Raw genomic sequence first — 16,348 nt, 5'->3', positions numbered from 1 at the left:
CCCTCCTGCCCAGCTCAGAAAGACAAAGCTGCCCTCTCCATCTTCCCCCACCCCTCCCAGCACAGAAGACATGCAAGAAGGAGAGATGGCTGGACAAATTTATTAATAATTGAAAATGATTCATCCTCTGAAACACACCGTGCTGCCCACCCCTGGCACCAGCAGGGAGGGGTGCCATGGTACCAGACCAGGGTCTGCTGCTTGGGCTTTGATTGTCACCAGCCAGGGAGTTGAGGTTCCCCTGGGGATTGTATCTGTCACAAGCTCTCCTGGGGTAGGTGCCCTGGGGCAGAGCCAGCCTGCAATTGCAGTGTCACAATTGAGGGACAACCACAGCACCCACACTGCCTACATGAGCCAATCCAATGTCCTCATACCCACACACGCTTACAGCCCCCACCTTTTTTGGCTCTGCAGGCCAGCCCCCACCTTACCCAGCCTGTTGACTGCAAGCAGAGATCTCCTGTGCTCCTGGCCAAGGCACCAGATCCAGTGGAGGATGGCTGCAAGTCCTGCAGGCTGTCAGAGCCCTGAGCAATGGGGAAGGCTCCAGCAGTGCCTCCTCATCCCACCCCATTCCTCTCCAAAGAGGAATCACCTACACCTCTGTTCCCCTCTTGTGCTCAGCATCAGTGGCTGAAAGTCCCCTGAGGTAAAGGGCATGTGGTGGAGGTAGGGAAGGAAAACAGCAATGGGACTATTAGCCAAGAGGGGCAGGGAAGGGTCCCAGCCTGTCAGTTGACCTCCCCCAGCCCCTCAGTGCAGCCACTGCCCTGCTCCTTGGCACCAGGCTCAGGGGTGGATGGGGACCTGGGGAGGCTGTGCAGGTGCTGGTGCCCAGCTGGCTCTGCGCTCCAGGGCCAGCTGCATGCTCCAGATGCTCAGGGGCCGCATGTATGCCAGCGAGCGGTACACTTTCTTCTCCCGGTATGCCTCTGGTGTCTGGAAGGCCATGCCCAGCCGCTCCCAAACCGTCCGGTAGCAGCCTTCTGCCGTACGAAAGCCTTCTTCCACCAGGCCCTGCAGCAGAGGAAAACAACCATCAGCAGATCCACAGAACACAGGGAGATGGCACATGCCAAGGGGTGCAGCATCACTACTCACCTCCTGGATCATGGTGGCAGCCAAGGCATAGACCACACCAATCCACACCTCGTTGGATTGCACGCTGGAGGTGTCGGGCACCCCGTCAGGTCTCATGCCGTTCACCGCTCCCATAGTGCCACCAGCGAAGCTCATGACATTCTTTTCAAAGATAGTCTTGAGTGCACTAATGACATGACTCTTGGGGAAGACCTGTGTGAAGAGAGAGAGAGAGGGCTTTGGCATCAAGACTCAAGAAGACTCCTCAGGCTGGTCTCCAGGGAGGTTTTTATGAGGTCTATGTTGCTTGCTGAGCAAATAGCCACCTCAGGAAGTAACAGGAAGCTAAAATCCTCTTTCCTGGAAAACATACACAAACATGCTGAACTTCATCCAGCCTTCCTTCTGGGGACTCTGATGGACAGCCCCTCATCTTCAGTCACTGGCCCAAACCCCGCAGCTTTTGCGAGCAGCCATGACATTGTCAGTCATTCACGTGGAGCTTTTGGGGTAACAACAACGCTGTGCAGTATTACAGGCTTGGGGAAGAGCGTGTCAGGTGGTTAAGACGACCAGCAGCATCCCAACTTGTATCTAAAATAATGTGGCTGGCAAGAGCAGGGAAGTGATTGTGCCCCTGTACTCAGCACTGGTGAGGCCACAGCTCAAATACTGTGTCTAATTTTGGGCCCCTCACTACAAGAAGGACACTGAAGCATGTCCAAAAAAGGACAAGGAAAGTAGTGAGGGCCTAAGAGCACACACCTTGTGAGAAATGGCTGAGTGAACTAGGGTTTTGGGGTTTTTTGTATGGAGAGAATAAGGCTCCTGGGAGACCTTCTTGCTGTCTAAAACTACCCAAAAGGAATGAGGTTGGTGTGGGTCTCTCCCAAGTAACAGGTTTTGCCAGGGGAGGTTTAGATCAAATACTAGGCAAAATTTCTTCCCCAAAAGGGTTGTGAAGCATTGGAATCGGCTGCTGAGTGAAGCCACCTTCCCTGGGGTGAGTATTTAAAAAAGATATGTAGATGTGGTGTAGATTAGTGGTGGACTTGGAAGTGCTGGGTTAACAGCTGGACTCAACCACAGAATTACAGAGTGATAGGGGTTAGAAAGGATCTCTGGATATCATACAGTTCAACCCCCTGCCAGAGCAAGAACAGCTAGTGCAGGTTGCACAGGACAGTGTCCAGGCAGGTTTTGAACAGCTCCAGAAATCTCCTCCACCTCTATGGACAGCCTGTTACACTGCTCTACCACCCTCCCAGTCAAAACGTGGCCAGAGGCGGCCAGAGGATGGTCTGGGACCAGTGAGGCTGGAGGCATCTTCCTGACAAAAGAAAAGACACAGCAAAGCCAGCCTGATGACATCAGAATGCATCTTGCAGCTGCAGCGTGAATGTTGTGGATACCAGCAGGTTCATTTGGGTCAATGCTGGGAATCTTGGAGAGAAAGAGAGGAAAAAAAATAATTGGTTTTAGCTGAGGGGAAAAAACACAAGCCCAAAGCTTAGTTTTGAGTGATTTCAAAAGGACACTAATCCTTCCAGTTTTGCAATCAGGTCATGATGCAAGAGTTCTTGGCCTGGACTGAGGGGAATTGGAGGTGAAAGCAGGAACAGCCGGGGGATGAGGAGGTCAGACTGAAGAGCATGGGATGCCTAAGCTTTCTGTGTCCGATAAGAGGGTTTAAAAATTTTCATCCCAAGTGAAAGTTACAGATTTGTGAAAGTTCAATAGTGCTTGCTAGATAAACAGCCACTGCAAGAGACTGTCAGGAGGAAGTAAAAACCTTCCCCCTCTGATAAGGAGGGAAGAAAAAAAAAAAAACAAAAAAAAGAAAGTTGTTCAACAAGAGCCAAGAGCTCAAGACAGTAACAAGAATAGAATGAAGTGTCACAATGGATAAGCACTTGCTAAAGCAGAAGTAAAAAAAAAAAAAAAAAGAAGAAGAAAATCCAGCAAAAAACCTTCCACTACTGAATAAAACAACCCAGTCAAGCCCACATGAGCACAGAAACACCTGCCAGCCAAACAAAAAATGTCTGTACATACAGCTGGACATAAAGCTTCTGCACTGCTTTCTTCACTGGCAATAAAGCCCAGAAGAGTTAGGGCAGCAGAAGCCACAGCCCCAGTGAGAAAAGCCAAGCTTGAGAGACAGTGGTGTTGCAAGGGGAGGGCTGACTCCTTTCCACTCCTCACCAACCTGACAGAACGCCCTAAACAGAACTCTGCCGGGTGACCAAGACAGAGCAGTATCATGGAGCAATCATGACATCTACTTGCAAGGAAGGGAAAAGCCTGGTGAGTCCTTAAGGGATCATCAGCACAGCCCAGGGACTTCACAGACCCTTCTTGCCAGTCAGATGCAACCAGAGAGCCAAGGAAAGCAGAAAGTGTGATGACATCAGACAGTAGCTTGCCCAGGGAGGCTGGGCAGTCCAACCAGACAGATTTATCAGACTCAAAGGAAAGGCAGCAGATCCCTTTAATCTATGCTAAAGCCAAGCATGCAACAGTAGCTTTTCTCTGTGTGGCTCTGCAGATAAGCCCAGAAGCTGTAAAGGGAGCCAAAGTCAGCAGAGTGGTAGTGTGAAGCAGTAGTCTCTGGCACAAAGTTTCAGGGAACAGTTTCTTCAGTGCTGGGGTCACAGCAAGACCTTTGGACTGCACTGCATTTACTTCACACCACACCATCACTCCACCCCTGCACCCAGTAAGGAATGTCTGGGTAGTCCTGCATGAGGTCTGGGCCAGATCCTGCCTGGAGCCACAGGTAAAGCCCCAATCCCCACACTTGAAGGACCTACACTGGGATAAATGCAGGAGGGGCACGGCCAGACACCCAGTTATTAAATCCCAGGAAAGGTCTCCTGAAGCTCAAACAGGAGTGCTGCCAGCCAGACAAGGGATCAATGTGCACAGGAAACAACCTCAGTGGTCCTAGTAACAGAAGAGAGAGGTTCACCATCTCATCTCCAGTGAGCTCAAAGCTCACCAGACAACAGAGAACCATGCCACCTTCAGCAACACAAGTCTGAGGCTATGGAAAGGCAAGCAAGACTTCTGGTCTGCACTGCATTTACGTTCCCCAACTGCATGAGGTCTGGGCTAGATTCTGCCTGGAGTCCCAGATACAGCCCCAGTCCCCACACTTGAGGGACCCACACTGGGATAAATGCAGGAGGGTATGGCCAGGCACTCAGTTCTCACTGAATCCCAGGAAAGGTCTCCTGAAGCTCACCTCTGGTACCAGCAGAGGGTGAAATGGTCCATCACCCTCACACAGCCAGGAGTGCTTCCTTCCTTTGGTCAGCCAAAGCATTTCCCTGTCTGTCACCACCATAGGAAGCTTTGGTCTGACACGTGCCCATGGCTTGTAGATAATCTCTAGGACAGCTCTCCCCTTCCCAGCTCTGTTGCAGGTATTGCACCAGCAGCAGCTGCTCTTACCATCCCATTTGAGATGGCCATGAGGAGGCTTCAACTAGTTCTGTTCTTGCAGCTGAGCAGCAACAGACCTCAGGGCCACAAACAAGCCTTAGTTCCCTCAGATACTTGTGTAGGACTGGACAACAACTAATACATGGAAGGTTTCAGACACTTTTTCTTCCATTTTTAAACAAGTAGTGTCTTGCTGAGCGCAAACTTCAGTATGACCTTTCTCCAAATATGGAAGCAGAGAGTTGACTGTGCTTACACACTCCTGCTGCAAGAGGAAAGTCTGGGTTGTACCAGTGGGCATCCAGCAGCCTCCACATGACATGAGCTGCTGTGGGGAGCAGGCTGGAGCCACCTGCACCATCCCCTAAGGCATAACCCACAGCAGATGCCAGCCCTGCTGCAGGTCCCACCTCCTCCAGCCCACACCAGGCTGCCCCTTCCTTTACCTCAAACTCTTCTTGGTCTAGACCACAAGCCCCAAGAAACCACTGCCCAGCACACTGGTCTGACATGATGCTGCTGGAGGTGTCGCTCCCGCTGCTGTCATAGTTGTAGTATTTTCCTGGAAAAGGCCAGAAACAGTTTTAAGTGGACAATTTAGGACTCTGCAAGGCAGGAGCACAGATGCTTTTTCCAGAAGGCTCTCTTCTCCTTCCTTTCCCAGACTATCAAAACCCTTCTGTTTCTTCCATGGTACTTCTTCCTTCCCCTTTGCTTGGAATGATGCCATCTCCCCTTTTTTCCTGTACTCTGCAAGGCTCCATCACCCAAGGAGAAGCCATCCCCTCCTCAAGGGACATGGGGCCAGCCAAGCAAGGTTCCTCTCTGGTGAACACCCACCATTCCAGAGCATCCTCTCAAACGCCTCCTTGCCCTTTTTCAGGATGTCCATGTATTTCTGCTGGATCTCAGCATCCCCAAGCATCTCTGCCATCTTGCACATCATGCAGACAGCTGCCAGCCACAGCCCGCCACAGTAGGCACTGCCAGAGCCAAGGGAAAGAAGCATCAGCAACACAGAACACCCCACAGGTTGCAGAGAGCTCCCACAACAGATGGGGACCACAGTTACAGCTCTGAGGGACCTCTGCATCCCACAGTCCCCCGTCTGCAACCCCACATGCCTCTCTTGCTCACCTGGCTCCATTTACCACCCACGCATCATATGTCTGGTCAGCAAAGCCCCCGTTTTCAATGAGCCCATCATTATCAGTGTCAAACTTCAGCTCCGACTCCATCACAGCCTGTGGGAGAGGCAGGAGATGCTCACACAGCCCTTGCACGTGGCCAGCTCCTCACACTTTGCTGGCAGCATCCATCCTTTCACACGTCACAAGACTCTCAAAGGCAGTAGGCAAGAGTGATGCCCTACGGTCTGATCTCCTCTCACTACCTGGCAAACTGGCCACATGTCCCGCAGGTAGAGGCGGTCCTGTGTCAGGTAGTAGTCACGGTACACTTGCAGCACAAATTTCAGGTTCAGGTCCTTCCAGTCAGCTGTGTCGTGCATCAGGTAGGCATTGACACGCTGCCAAGGCTCATCACCTAAACAAGGACAGAGTGGGTGCAGCAGGGCAGCAAGAAACCAACATCCCCTCTCCTACCCAGCAGCAAGGTCCAGAGGGAGGTGTGATCAAACAGCACTAAAACAGTAACAGGCTGCACCTTGTGCCATCACTAGGCAGAAGCAGCTTCCTGCTACTACTCAGCTTCCCTCCATCTCCTGCGTACAAGCTCTAGAAGCGTTGTCTTCACCACCCCAAATCACCCAAGATCACCCAGAAGACAAGTGTCTTCCGTGCATGCTACTTTTCACCCACAGCTTGAGAGTTAACTACCCTGAGAAAGCCATGTGAGCAGCCCTGCACCTGCTCTGTCCCAAAGCAGGCAGGCCCAGACCTCTCACCTGGGTCTCCAATGTCATGTGGCACCACGTTCTTCAGCTTCACCTGGGCTGTCTGACCACACATCAAGTACTGCCGGGGCTGGACATCCTCATTCACCACTGTGACAGCTAGGGAGGACACAGAACAGGACACAGGCACTCCAGCAGCAACCTCAAAGTAAAAGCAACAGGCAGGGGCATTGGCACCAACATGCCAGGCTGCCCATTGCCACTCTAGCTGCAAGTTCACAGCCCTTTGCAAAGGGCTGAGGGGATGCTAGGCTGCTTCCAGTCTCCCCTCAGCAGGGCACATGCAACTCTCACCACCCCATTAAGCAAGTGGCAGCACCCAGTACTGGGTGGGAATCCCACCGGCCTCAGCGCTTCTGCAGCCCAGCAAAGGGCTGTGCTACAATGCTAGTTGGGCCACAACCAAGGAGCCTTCAAGTCCACCCAAAGCCTCAGGATTTGAAAACATCCCCAAGACTGTAGTCTGCAAGGGACATGGAGAGACCTGGTAATACCAAGGACTGCCCCAGAGCATGCAGAGCCAGCTGTGCATACCCTAGTTTGGCAACAAAGCATTCCAGTGCTGGGTTGGAAGATGCTGAGAGGCAGCAATGTCAGGGGTTTGAAAGTTCTAGACCTAGCAGAGTAGGTGGAGAGGGATGCTGGGTCCAAATTCTGCATGTCTTCCCTAGGTGAAGACATCATGAGGCATCAAGCCAGGGTCTCCTGGGTCACTCACCAATGTCATATTGCAGGCTGATCTGTAGCTTGGGCCACAGCATAACGAGAGCAAAGGAGGCATAGAAGTGGACATCATAAGTGTTGTACATCCGGTACTCTTGGCCTGGAAGGATTGAGGAGACAGTGAAGGACGAGGGACTCGCCACTGGAGAAGGAAAGGAAGGGCAAGTTCTTTCCCACACAGCCCAGGAGGATGGGATCTTTCTGGCACAGGCAGAGGCTCAAATTAGAAGTGGTTTTTATTCTCTACATATAGCACCCCGAGTGGTTTGGAGATCTTGTGACACATCCTACAGGGGTGGCATGTCCTTCAAGGGGTTTTGCTGGGAACAGCACTGCTATCTACCCATCAGGGTGTGAAAAGCATCCCCACAGCAGGTTGAAACCAGCTGGTGAGAATAATGGGAGAAGTTGAGTTGGGACTATTCATCACGTCCCTGCAAGTTACCTTCCAAATAAGCAAACCTTCCGTACTCCCGCAGGACAGGGAGGAGGTGGGAGAGGCCAGCTCCTGCTGGCCCCTGGAGTTCCTCAGCACAGCAGTCTGGGGGCAGCTCCATCCAGATGGTACCCCCATCTGTCATGAAGTACAGTTCATTGAAGAGGGCCGACTTGTACCAAGAAGGCAGCTGCCTGCAGGCAACAAGGAAACTCAGCCACGGAAGCCAAGGTGGTGGTGCCCCTCCTCTGACTGGTCCACAAAGACACTGGGAAGGTGCTTCCATCTACCCTACCTGTTCTCCAGGATGGGCTTCTGCCATGCTTCAATCTTCCTCTCCCACTCTTCATAGTGTGTTAGGGCATGATGTGACAGGGCAGGAGCAGCATCACCTCCACTGCCAAAAAAACGTGTGTACCGCCTGCCAAGCAGAAGTTTGGTGAGCACATCACAGGCACAAGCTGGGAAGCCCACCCGGCCAAACAAGATGGGATACACTATAGTGAACACCAGAATAACACCACAGCTGCACTGAGGAACAGGAACTGTCTCCTCCATGAGCTGACAGGGCCATGGCCACAGGGAGTGGATGGCACAAGGCAGTACTCAAGCCCAGCATTGGGGAGGTGGATTCAGGGACATGAACTGAGCCCTGCTGGAGACAATCCACCCACCTGAGATGCAGCTTCTCCTTGGACCCAAAGTGAACGCAGGGCATGTCCCAAGCCAGGGCCAGCTCCAGTGTCCTGTGCCCCTGGGCAGGCACCCTGCAGCTGGCACATACCGCTGCTGCCGTCACCTCCCCCTTCTCTGTTGGGACGCTTTTACCTGTCAGGGCAACAAAAAAATATTCACCAAGGGCCAAGGAAGCATTATGGGAGGTAACCAATGTTCCCACACACCCCAAGGGGGATAAGACTATCCAGGTATGTCACAGTCCCCTTGCAGCCTGGAGGGTACATGACCAGTGTTCTAAGGGATGACATTACTGCACATGAGCAACTGCTTTTTGCAAACAGGAAAAAATACCTACTATGGGCGGAGGCTTTAAAAAAGTTAAGTCATCAAAGCAGAGAACAAATCAGGCAGGAAAAGCCACCAGGCATGAGTGGAAGGGTCAAGGCACCCCGTGACTTTGTAACTGCACTGAACTCAAACACTTTGACTTTCTAGTGACATAATTTCCAGCTTTTTGCAAGGTGCTTGACATGTACTCATGTTTAAGAAAAGCCCTGAGGCGGATGGATAATTATGTGCAGGTTCTGACGTGTACCAGGTAAACTCATTAAAGCAACAGTTTTCAGAGAAGCACAGGTTCTGATTGCGATAATGCCTGGTATCCACAAAGGAAAACCACATCCCAGTAGCCTAGAGAGCTCTGAGTGTATCTGGGCAGGAAACGTAGTCTTCCAGAAACATTTATGCAAATGTTTTATTTACAAGAGCTTTAAAAACTCTTGCAAAGGCCCAATGCCAGCACCACTACTTTGTCAGCACCATCCTTGTTCAAACGCTGGCAGAGACATTAGGCAAATGGTCACTTTTTATTGCAATAAGAAGTTAGCAAGAGCTGGGAGACGCTACCTCCCTCCTTCCACCCTTCTGCCAAAGGGAGTGAGCAGGCAACTGAGGGTGATGCAGAAGTATCGAGGGAATACAGAGACCTTCAGGGAACCAATAAAGTAACGAGAGGACAGCAAGTTGATGACAACACCAAGGACTGCTAGACACCTGCTAGAACAAATTTGACTGGCCCAGCTCACAGATCTGACAATGAGAACTCAGGAAGAATGGCTGGGCATCAACCTGGCTGCTCAGCTGAAATCTCAGCTCAGTTTGCAATCCCACAAAGACTAACAAAATATCAGCACACAACTTAGCAGAGAGCAATCCCAAGTGCTGCAGTTTTTGGAGAGCCACAAGGACAGTATCACAAGCAATGGGAAATTCAAATACAGCCTAAAGCTGGCAATGAGACACAGCATCGCTGAGAGCTCTTTGCAATAGCACTGAGATGGCTGGAGAAAGGGAAATTCACCCTTGCTTGGGTGCCCTGTGACCAGCGTGGCCATTCATTCCCCTTGCTTCCTCTCCCATCTGTCCCATGGAGGAAGGAGGGACTCACCAGCAGGGGAATCCAGCCTGCCATCCCACAAAAGGTCCTGCCACACCTCTTTACCTGATCCAGCAGGATTGAATGTTGTGAGGTGAGTGACTTCTGTGCCAGCCTGGAGAAACAGAAGAGCTTCATCAGGGGCACATACTTTTGAGCAGCAGCACCTTCCCCATATTCCCACTCTGGGACCCTACATTCACTCCCCAAATGCTGCCCCTCATTCAAACCTACTTTCTTGCTGTCCTGCTAAATTCACCCATCATTTCTCTTCTGGCACCCACCTCCAAAGAGTGTGCCATTAGGAAACTCATGTTACCACTCCTGCTCCAGGTCAACACTGAGGCCCAGTGCTGAGACCAATCCATTGCACACCCATTCAGCAAGGCTCTACAATCTCCCCGGCCCAGTGCCACCCCTTTACCTTTTCCCGGGCAGAGATGGCAAGAGTGAAGGGGTTCACACGTGTGCAGTGGTGCAGCAGGACTCCAGCAACCCGCTCACCCTGCTTCTCTAAGGCAAAGGGCTCATTCCAGTGCCCTCCATTTCTGTCTTCCTTTGTTCCTGTGCCATTTTGCAGGCTGAACATGATGGAGACCTCCACATCCTCATCCTTCCCATTCTCCACTTCCCAGATGAATACTCCCACTGGCAAGCTGGAGTCCTGGAAGAGACAGGCAACACTGTTTACAAGGATAGTGCTCCACAGTAAGCCATTGGAGCATCATTTCTCCCACTGCTCGGGAGACCACGTAGGATGCAATGTGAGCAAGAACACCATGAACAGCTTGATCTCAGTCTGTGGTCAAGTTGGGGAGCAGCAGCAAAAGCAGAGGAGTTCAGGGGGCAGGCAATATAAAATGCAGATCACAAGCCCTGCGACAGAAAAACCCCACAGCAAGGAATACGCAGGTGGGAATGCAGTCTGAGTGCTTAGGACTCAGGCTGGTGCCTCACCACCCATGTGCTCAACATGTTGATACAGACTCATGTGCTTTGCTGGGGTAAGAGGAAGGTCAGGCATGTCAGCAGCGCAGCCTGCCGCCCTCGCCTGTGGCTGGGAGCGAGCAGGAGCAGTGAGGCATCCTTTGCTGCCACCCGAGCTTCCGCATTGCTGTGGGGGTTCCTCCTGCCTGGGAGCACTGCTGAATGGAGACATGCTGGAAATGCTGGGAAAGCCCAGCTAATAATCAGCTCTTCCTTAGGCTTACCAGGCAAAAAAAACGGCAGTTAAAACATTCACAGGAAAACCCAGTCAACAAACCAGCCCATGAGTACAGGAGGAGGGTTTCCAAAAAATCACTACCGCTGGATCCTCCAGGCAGTAAGTCTGCAGCTCTGGACTTGCCATTCTGGGTGAACAGGAGATGAAATAGTCCCGGGATAAAGCCAAAGGCAGAGAACAAGCAGTACCAAGTCACTGCACAGGTCAGGGGGGAAAGGAGCAGCTGCCAGAGCTATGTACAAGGAAAAATGTATAATCTGTCCAGCACCCACTGCCCCAGGAGGAGCAAAGCCTTCCAAGGTTGTGCTGCTATATGCTTGGCAGCTGGCACTAAAAACAGGGTCTTAGGACAGAAGAGACCAGGTTATGAAAGAACATTAACAAGGTGGTAATCCTGGTTGCCTTCAGCTAATGCTGATCTGGAAGGAGGGACAAAAAACTCCTCTACAGAAGGAACCCAAAACACACGGGCAGTGCTCAGGAGTCAGAAATTCAATAGCCCCAAGCCTCTGCTACTAAAATGCTACTAAGCATCATCACACAGTTAGACTCCGCACTCTGTGCCAACCTTTTCCCTTTCCCATGCATGCAGCTCAGCCACATCCCTGACAACCTGATCCATACAAGCAGTGCCGCACAGAGCCATCACCTCCTTACCTTATAGTCATGGGGGATGACAGGAGAAACCTGACGGCAAGTGAGCACCACGTTTTGCCCTGGGAGCTCATAGACCATCCAGGCACGTGGGTACAGGGCATGGTAGAAGGCATAGCGGCCACAGTAGCCCCAGTTCCAGCCCTGCAGAGTGCTGGGTTTCTCCACGGACAAGACCTGCTGGTAAACAGTTCGCCCTTTGCAACGCAGGCACACTGTGAACTGGGGAGGAGAGAAGCATATGAAGGGGATGCGATGAGTCCAGGAGGGATGTCTGAACTACTGAGGGTGATGCAGTGCTGCTCATAGCCCTCACAAACCCTGCTGCACCTACCTGGTCAGCGATGACCGTTTTGTAGTGGTAAATGCCAGGATTCAGCTGCCAGCGGCAGAATTCACCCTGCCAGCCACGGGTGATGGTGCCTCCCCCTATCCCGCCCAGTGGACACCCTGAAAAAGACACTGGAAGTTGGCTCCCTTGTTCTTCCTCATGGTGGTCTCTGGCTCAAGAAGCCCACAATGTCCCTCCAGGGGCTCCTCAGTACTGCCCACACTTCAGAAGCTCCTTGATCCACTCCCCCGCTCTAAGACATTGACAGCCCCAAGTGAATCCCTGCCCATACAGCACACTTGGGCACTGCACCACCCCAGTGGCCAAACTGAAGGCTGACCATAGATCTGCTGAAGAGGAACAGCACACAAGAGGTCAATGAAAGCAGACTTCTTCTCTATGCGGGTCTTCTTGTACCACCACCTGAAGTATCTGCAAGGGAAAGAGAGGTATGAACCAAGACAGGACAAAGAATCCTTGTCCCTTCAGAGTCACTGGGCAGGGTGCAAGTAACACACAACACAGCTGCCTCTTGTGGAGAGGCAAAACGAGAACCTGTGTCTCAGGATGAAGCCCCTGCCACCCACCTGCAGACATGAGCTTAGGCAGCTCAGGGCTGTCTGCAACAGCGTGGCACAAAACCAGAGCATTTTAATACCCAAGAGCAGGGCTTCCACCTCAGGCAGGAGGCTTTTCCAGATGTCAGCGAAGAAGTGGGAATGACAGAAAAGGACCACCAGCATGACCACCTTCATGCCTCGCAGGGCACGTCCTGCTAAGGAATGTCTGGGATTATAGGCAAAAGCGCAGAAAAGCCATATGCAGCTCCACAGACATGAGCCTTGATCTTCCACTTCCATGTCCATCTTGGGGCAGATAGAAGAGGGCAGTCTTGCCCTGGCGGAGGTGATGCTTGCTGCCTCCAGGTGGCAGGTTTCTGGAGACTCACTTCCATTTGCACACCAGCAGTGCAGCCAGGCACTGCCCATCAGATAATTTCTCACCCAAAGGCTTGGGAATTGAGAGATAGCCAAACACGGGCACACCTGCAACCTGGGTGTGCCAGCACCACTGCAGGCAAGAGCAGGGCTAGGCTCCAAGCCAGAGCTCATAAAGAACTGGCTTTTGCTAACGAACTGCCTCAAGTTAAATCTTCCATACAGAGACAATTAGCATATGGAAACCAGCTACCAGACCAGAAGAAGCTGCTGAACATCCCACAGCAAAGAGACGGGCAAGACTCATCTGGCAGCTCCAAGGTCCAGGGTGTCATAGGCATGGCACTGCAGGCAACATCCCCGAACTACCTGTGGGCACCAATGCTGTGCTGCCAAGAGGACAAAAGCCACCTCGGCCAGCAGCAGCAACCCATCCTGCTCTGATGGCTTGCACAATGCAGAGCCCAGGCAACAGGTTCTGGGTGAGTACTAATTGCCCAGGTAGAGAGGGTCTTCATGACACCCTCTACTCCTACACACTCCAACGAAAACAAATTACACTTGACTTTTTGGCTGCTTCATCGTTGGCTGTTCATCTTCATTCACCAATAGGTAAGGTTCCCAAATCCCTTTTGATGGTGACATTTCCAGGTTGCAGAATCATAGGACCTGGCTGCAGTCAGCTCTCTATTCCTACATATTCACCTTTACATTTGACTGCTTAAGGACATCTTGCCTGCAGAGGTCCTGGGCACCACAAGAACCAGCCTGTCCTGCACGACTGCCCTGAATCAGGGCCTGATGCTATCTTGAAGCTACATCTGCTGTAACTGCTCTTCTTGCAGCTGAGGCAGCCCAGCTTTATGCTGCCAAAGCAAGCTTTTGGCAGTGTGCTCTCTCTCAAGGAAACGGCTTTATTTTTTTTTAACCCAGCATCATGCCTGCATCCCCAGCAAGTTTCTACTGATGGGAAATACGACGCCCAGGCTGAGCGGCTGTGACGTGGCACAGCAGGGCATCCCAGCTCCTTGGAAAGGAGGAGATGAAGGGTGTTAAAAAAAAAAAAGTCGTATTTTCCAGGAGCATGCTGCAGGAGAGGTTTGGGATTTCCAGCTAGGCACTGCCTGGGCTATTCTGCCATCTCAAGAGCAAACTCTTCTTTGCCAGCTTTTCCAAAAATCATCCAAATCGAGAGAAGGTAGACAAGGCAGGGTTGCTAGCTATTAACAGCTGTGCCAGGTCTGCAGAATAACCAGGAGAAAGCTCGTGTTCTGCAGCACCAAAAGCCCTGCCAGGTCCAGAGGGCATTTTTTTCCCTTCACATTAACAGTGAAATGAAAAGCTTTCCAGACAACACTCAGATGCATGTTCCATGCCATGACTTTCTACTGCTTTGGAAACCCACCTGCACCTCTACTTCTGCCCCACTAGCTCCAGCCCAGATGTTCACTTGCCTTTTTCAGATGTGGGTGCCCCCAGAGGGAAGCTACCCCAATGTGCCTTGATTAACAAAAATCCCACTCCAGGGCTGTCAACACCCCCAGCCATGCCACCTGCAGCAGAGACTAGGGCTGCGGGAGAGAACATGCATCAGCTAGAGGTTTAGGTCAACACAATTCCATGCCAACTCAGGATGAGGTGGCTCCTCTGAAAGTTCTAGAGTCTTGGCCAAAGATGTGCAGCAAGCCCAAAATGACCACAGCTATCATTGAGATACCTATGTCTCAATGCACCAAGCCACACAGATTTTAAGAGCACCCCTGGTACAGGTGCCCCCAGGACAGGGGTGTGCTCATCGTGGGTCATTTGGGAGAGGGCACGCCAGCCTGCAGAGCTCCAGAGGTTCAGATCCAGATGTTATGCCACAGGACTGTACTCCAGGCTCTTTTTGCAGCACATGCACCCAGATTTCTATTGGCTGACTGCCTCTGCCACTCCAATGTCAGGAGCATGTATCCTTCCACACATCCTCTCCTCCCTGCATTAGCTGCCCTTTGTCAGGCAACACTGCTGCCCTTGGGTTTTAACTCAAACTCATGCAGGTATTTCTTGATGTCCTGGCACTTCCTCTCCTCTGCTCTCTAGGCTGGGGTCTCCTTACAAGGAAGCTTTCACCTGCACGAGTTTTTGGGATGACAATCAGATTACCTCCTGCATTTGTACACGGGAAGATGCAGTGGTTTCACTTTTAGCTTCTTTCTTTTACACCTTAAAATCTTTTTTCTAGGACCAACACTAATAAAAACACGCTAGGTCTGGCCTCCTCAAGCTGGCACAGAGGCGATCACCTTCCCTCCTCGCTCACTCCATCAGAACTTCACACTCTCCCACATGCTCAGCTCATCCCCAACCTGCTGCAGCAGCTTTTCCAGCAGTCTTTTATCTCCTAGGCACAACCCACGCTCTCACTTCCCTGATGCCCAGGCTTGCGCTGGGATGCCTTGGGTCAGACTGGACTGCCACTGCACCCCAAAGCAGTCCTCTATCTGTCCCTTCATCAGGCTCTGCAAGAACCAGCTCTGCTAGCAGCAACCTCCAAGGACATTGAGCAGGAAAAAAAAGATCAGAAAATGGAGGCAGAAAATAAAGCAAGCTCAAGGAAATAAATGACACCGTCGTCGGTTTCAGTATTGGGCCTGCCAGGTACACAAAGACGGCCAGCACCCAGTTCTAAAGGTTAAAATAACACAGTTGTTTCTCATGCCTCTTTTCCCTGGTTACTTCCAGCTCACCCTGGCGCAAAGCCGGGAGAAGTCCCCACTCCCAGGCCTGCCGTAGCGCACGGTATTTTAGAACCCTCCCAATTAACCTAGGGTTTAATCTTCATCTGCCGAGAGGTGCCCGATTCAAAGGGCCGAGAGCTCGACCCCGGCCAGGGAAGATGCGGCGGTGGGCAGGCGCCAGCAGCAGGCCCGGGGCTGGGAAATGGGGGTCCTCCATCCCCCTCACCCCCCGAAGCAATGGCCCAAGCCCTCCCAGCTCCTGCGCGGTTTCGGGGAGCCCAAGCACTGAGTGCTGCCCTAATCCTGCTACGGCCAGCCCGCATCGCTGCTTCCATCGCTGGCGCCAGCCAGACGGGTGGGAAACTGCCGGCAGCTCAGGACGGAGGAGAGCGGCTCGCTCCAGCGCGGGGCCTTCCGAGATCCGCTGCAATCTGCCCTCCACGCATCGGGATATCTCCAGTGCCCCTCGGGGCGTGATGCCCACACTCCAGTACAGGGACGTTCCCGGTCCCTTCCTCCACTCCGTCCCCCTTCTCCCCTCACCGTACCGCAAGGCGAGGCCGATGTGCCGCAGGACGTCGCGAAGCGGCACGTCGGCAGCGCCGTAAGGCTGCCGCTTCTCCTCGAAGCGATGCGCCAGGCAGACCCGCCAGCCGGCCGCTGCCACGCCGCGACCCCGCGCCGCCCCCTCGTACTGCCGCATCAGCGGCCCCGCCGCCGGCTCGTCCGCTGCCGCCGCCGCCATCGCCTTCTGCTGCCT

The 16,348-nt window shown here is 52.5% G+C and overlaps 1 protein-coding gene across 1 annotated transcript; it reads right to left on the bottom strand.

Moving 5' to 3' along the window:
* Nucleotides 1-792: 792 nt before the first annotated feature.
* On the bottom strand, nt 793-16,297 carry GBA2 (glucosylceramidase beta 2). Its single transcript, XM_054397953.1, has 17 exons — nt 16,137-16,297; nt 12,268-12,359; nt 11,931-12,046; nt 11,600-11,818; nt 10,142-10,381; nt 9,730-9,832; nt 8,279-8,432; nt 7,900-8,025; nt 7,614-7,798; nt 7,164-7,268; nt 6,437-6,544; nt 5,924-6,075; nt 5,668-5,774; nt 5,371-5,513; nt 4,977-5,092; nt 1,105-1,296; nt 793-1,020 (listed from the first exon to the last, which is right to left on the bottom strand). The coding sequence occupies exons 1-17, from the start codon at nt 16,289-16,291 to the stop codon at nt 793-795; spliced, it is 2,541 nt and encodes an 846-aa protein (XP_054253928.1). The 5' UTR covers nt 16,292-16,297.
* Between the last annotated feature and the right edge of the window lie 51 nt (nt 16,298-16,348).

Source organism: Indicator indicator, chromosome Z, assembly GCF_027791375.1.
Source record: "Indicator indicator isolate 239-I01 chromosome Z, UM_Iind_1.1, whole genome shotgun sequence".
In the NCBI taxonomy this organism is placed as follows: domain Eukaryota; kingdom Metazoa; phylum Chordata; class Aves; order Piciformes; family Indicatoridae; genus Indicator; species Indicator indicator.
The sequence above is the reverse complement of the archived record's forward strand: the minus strand, read 5'-3'. Positions and strand labels throughout refer to the sequence as shown.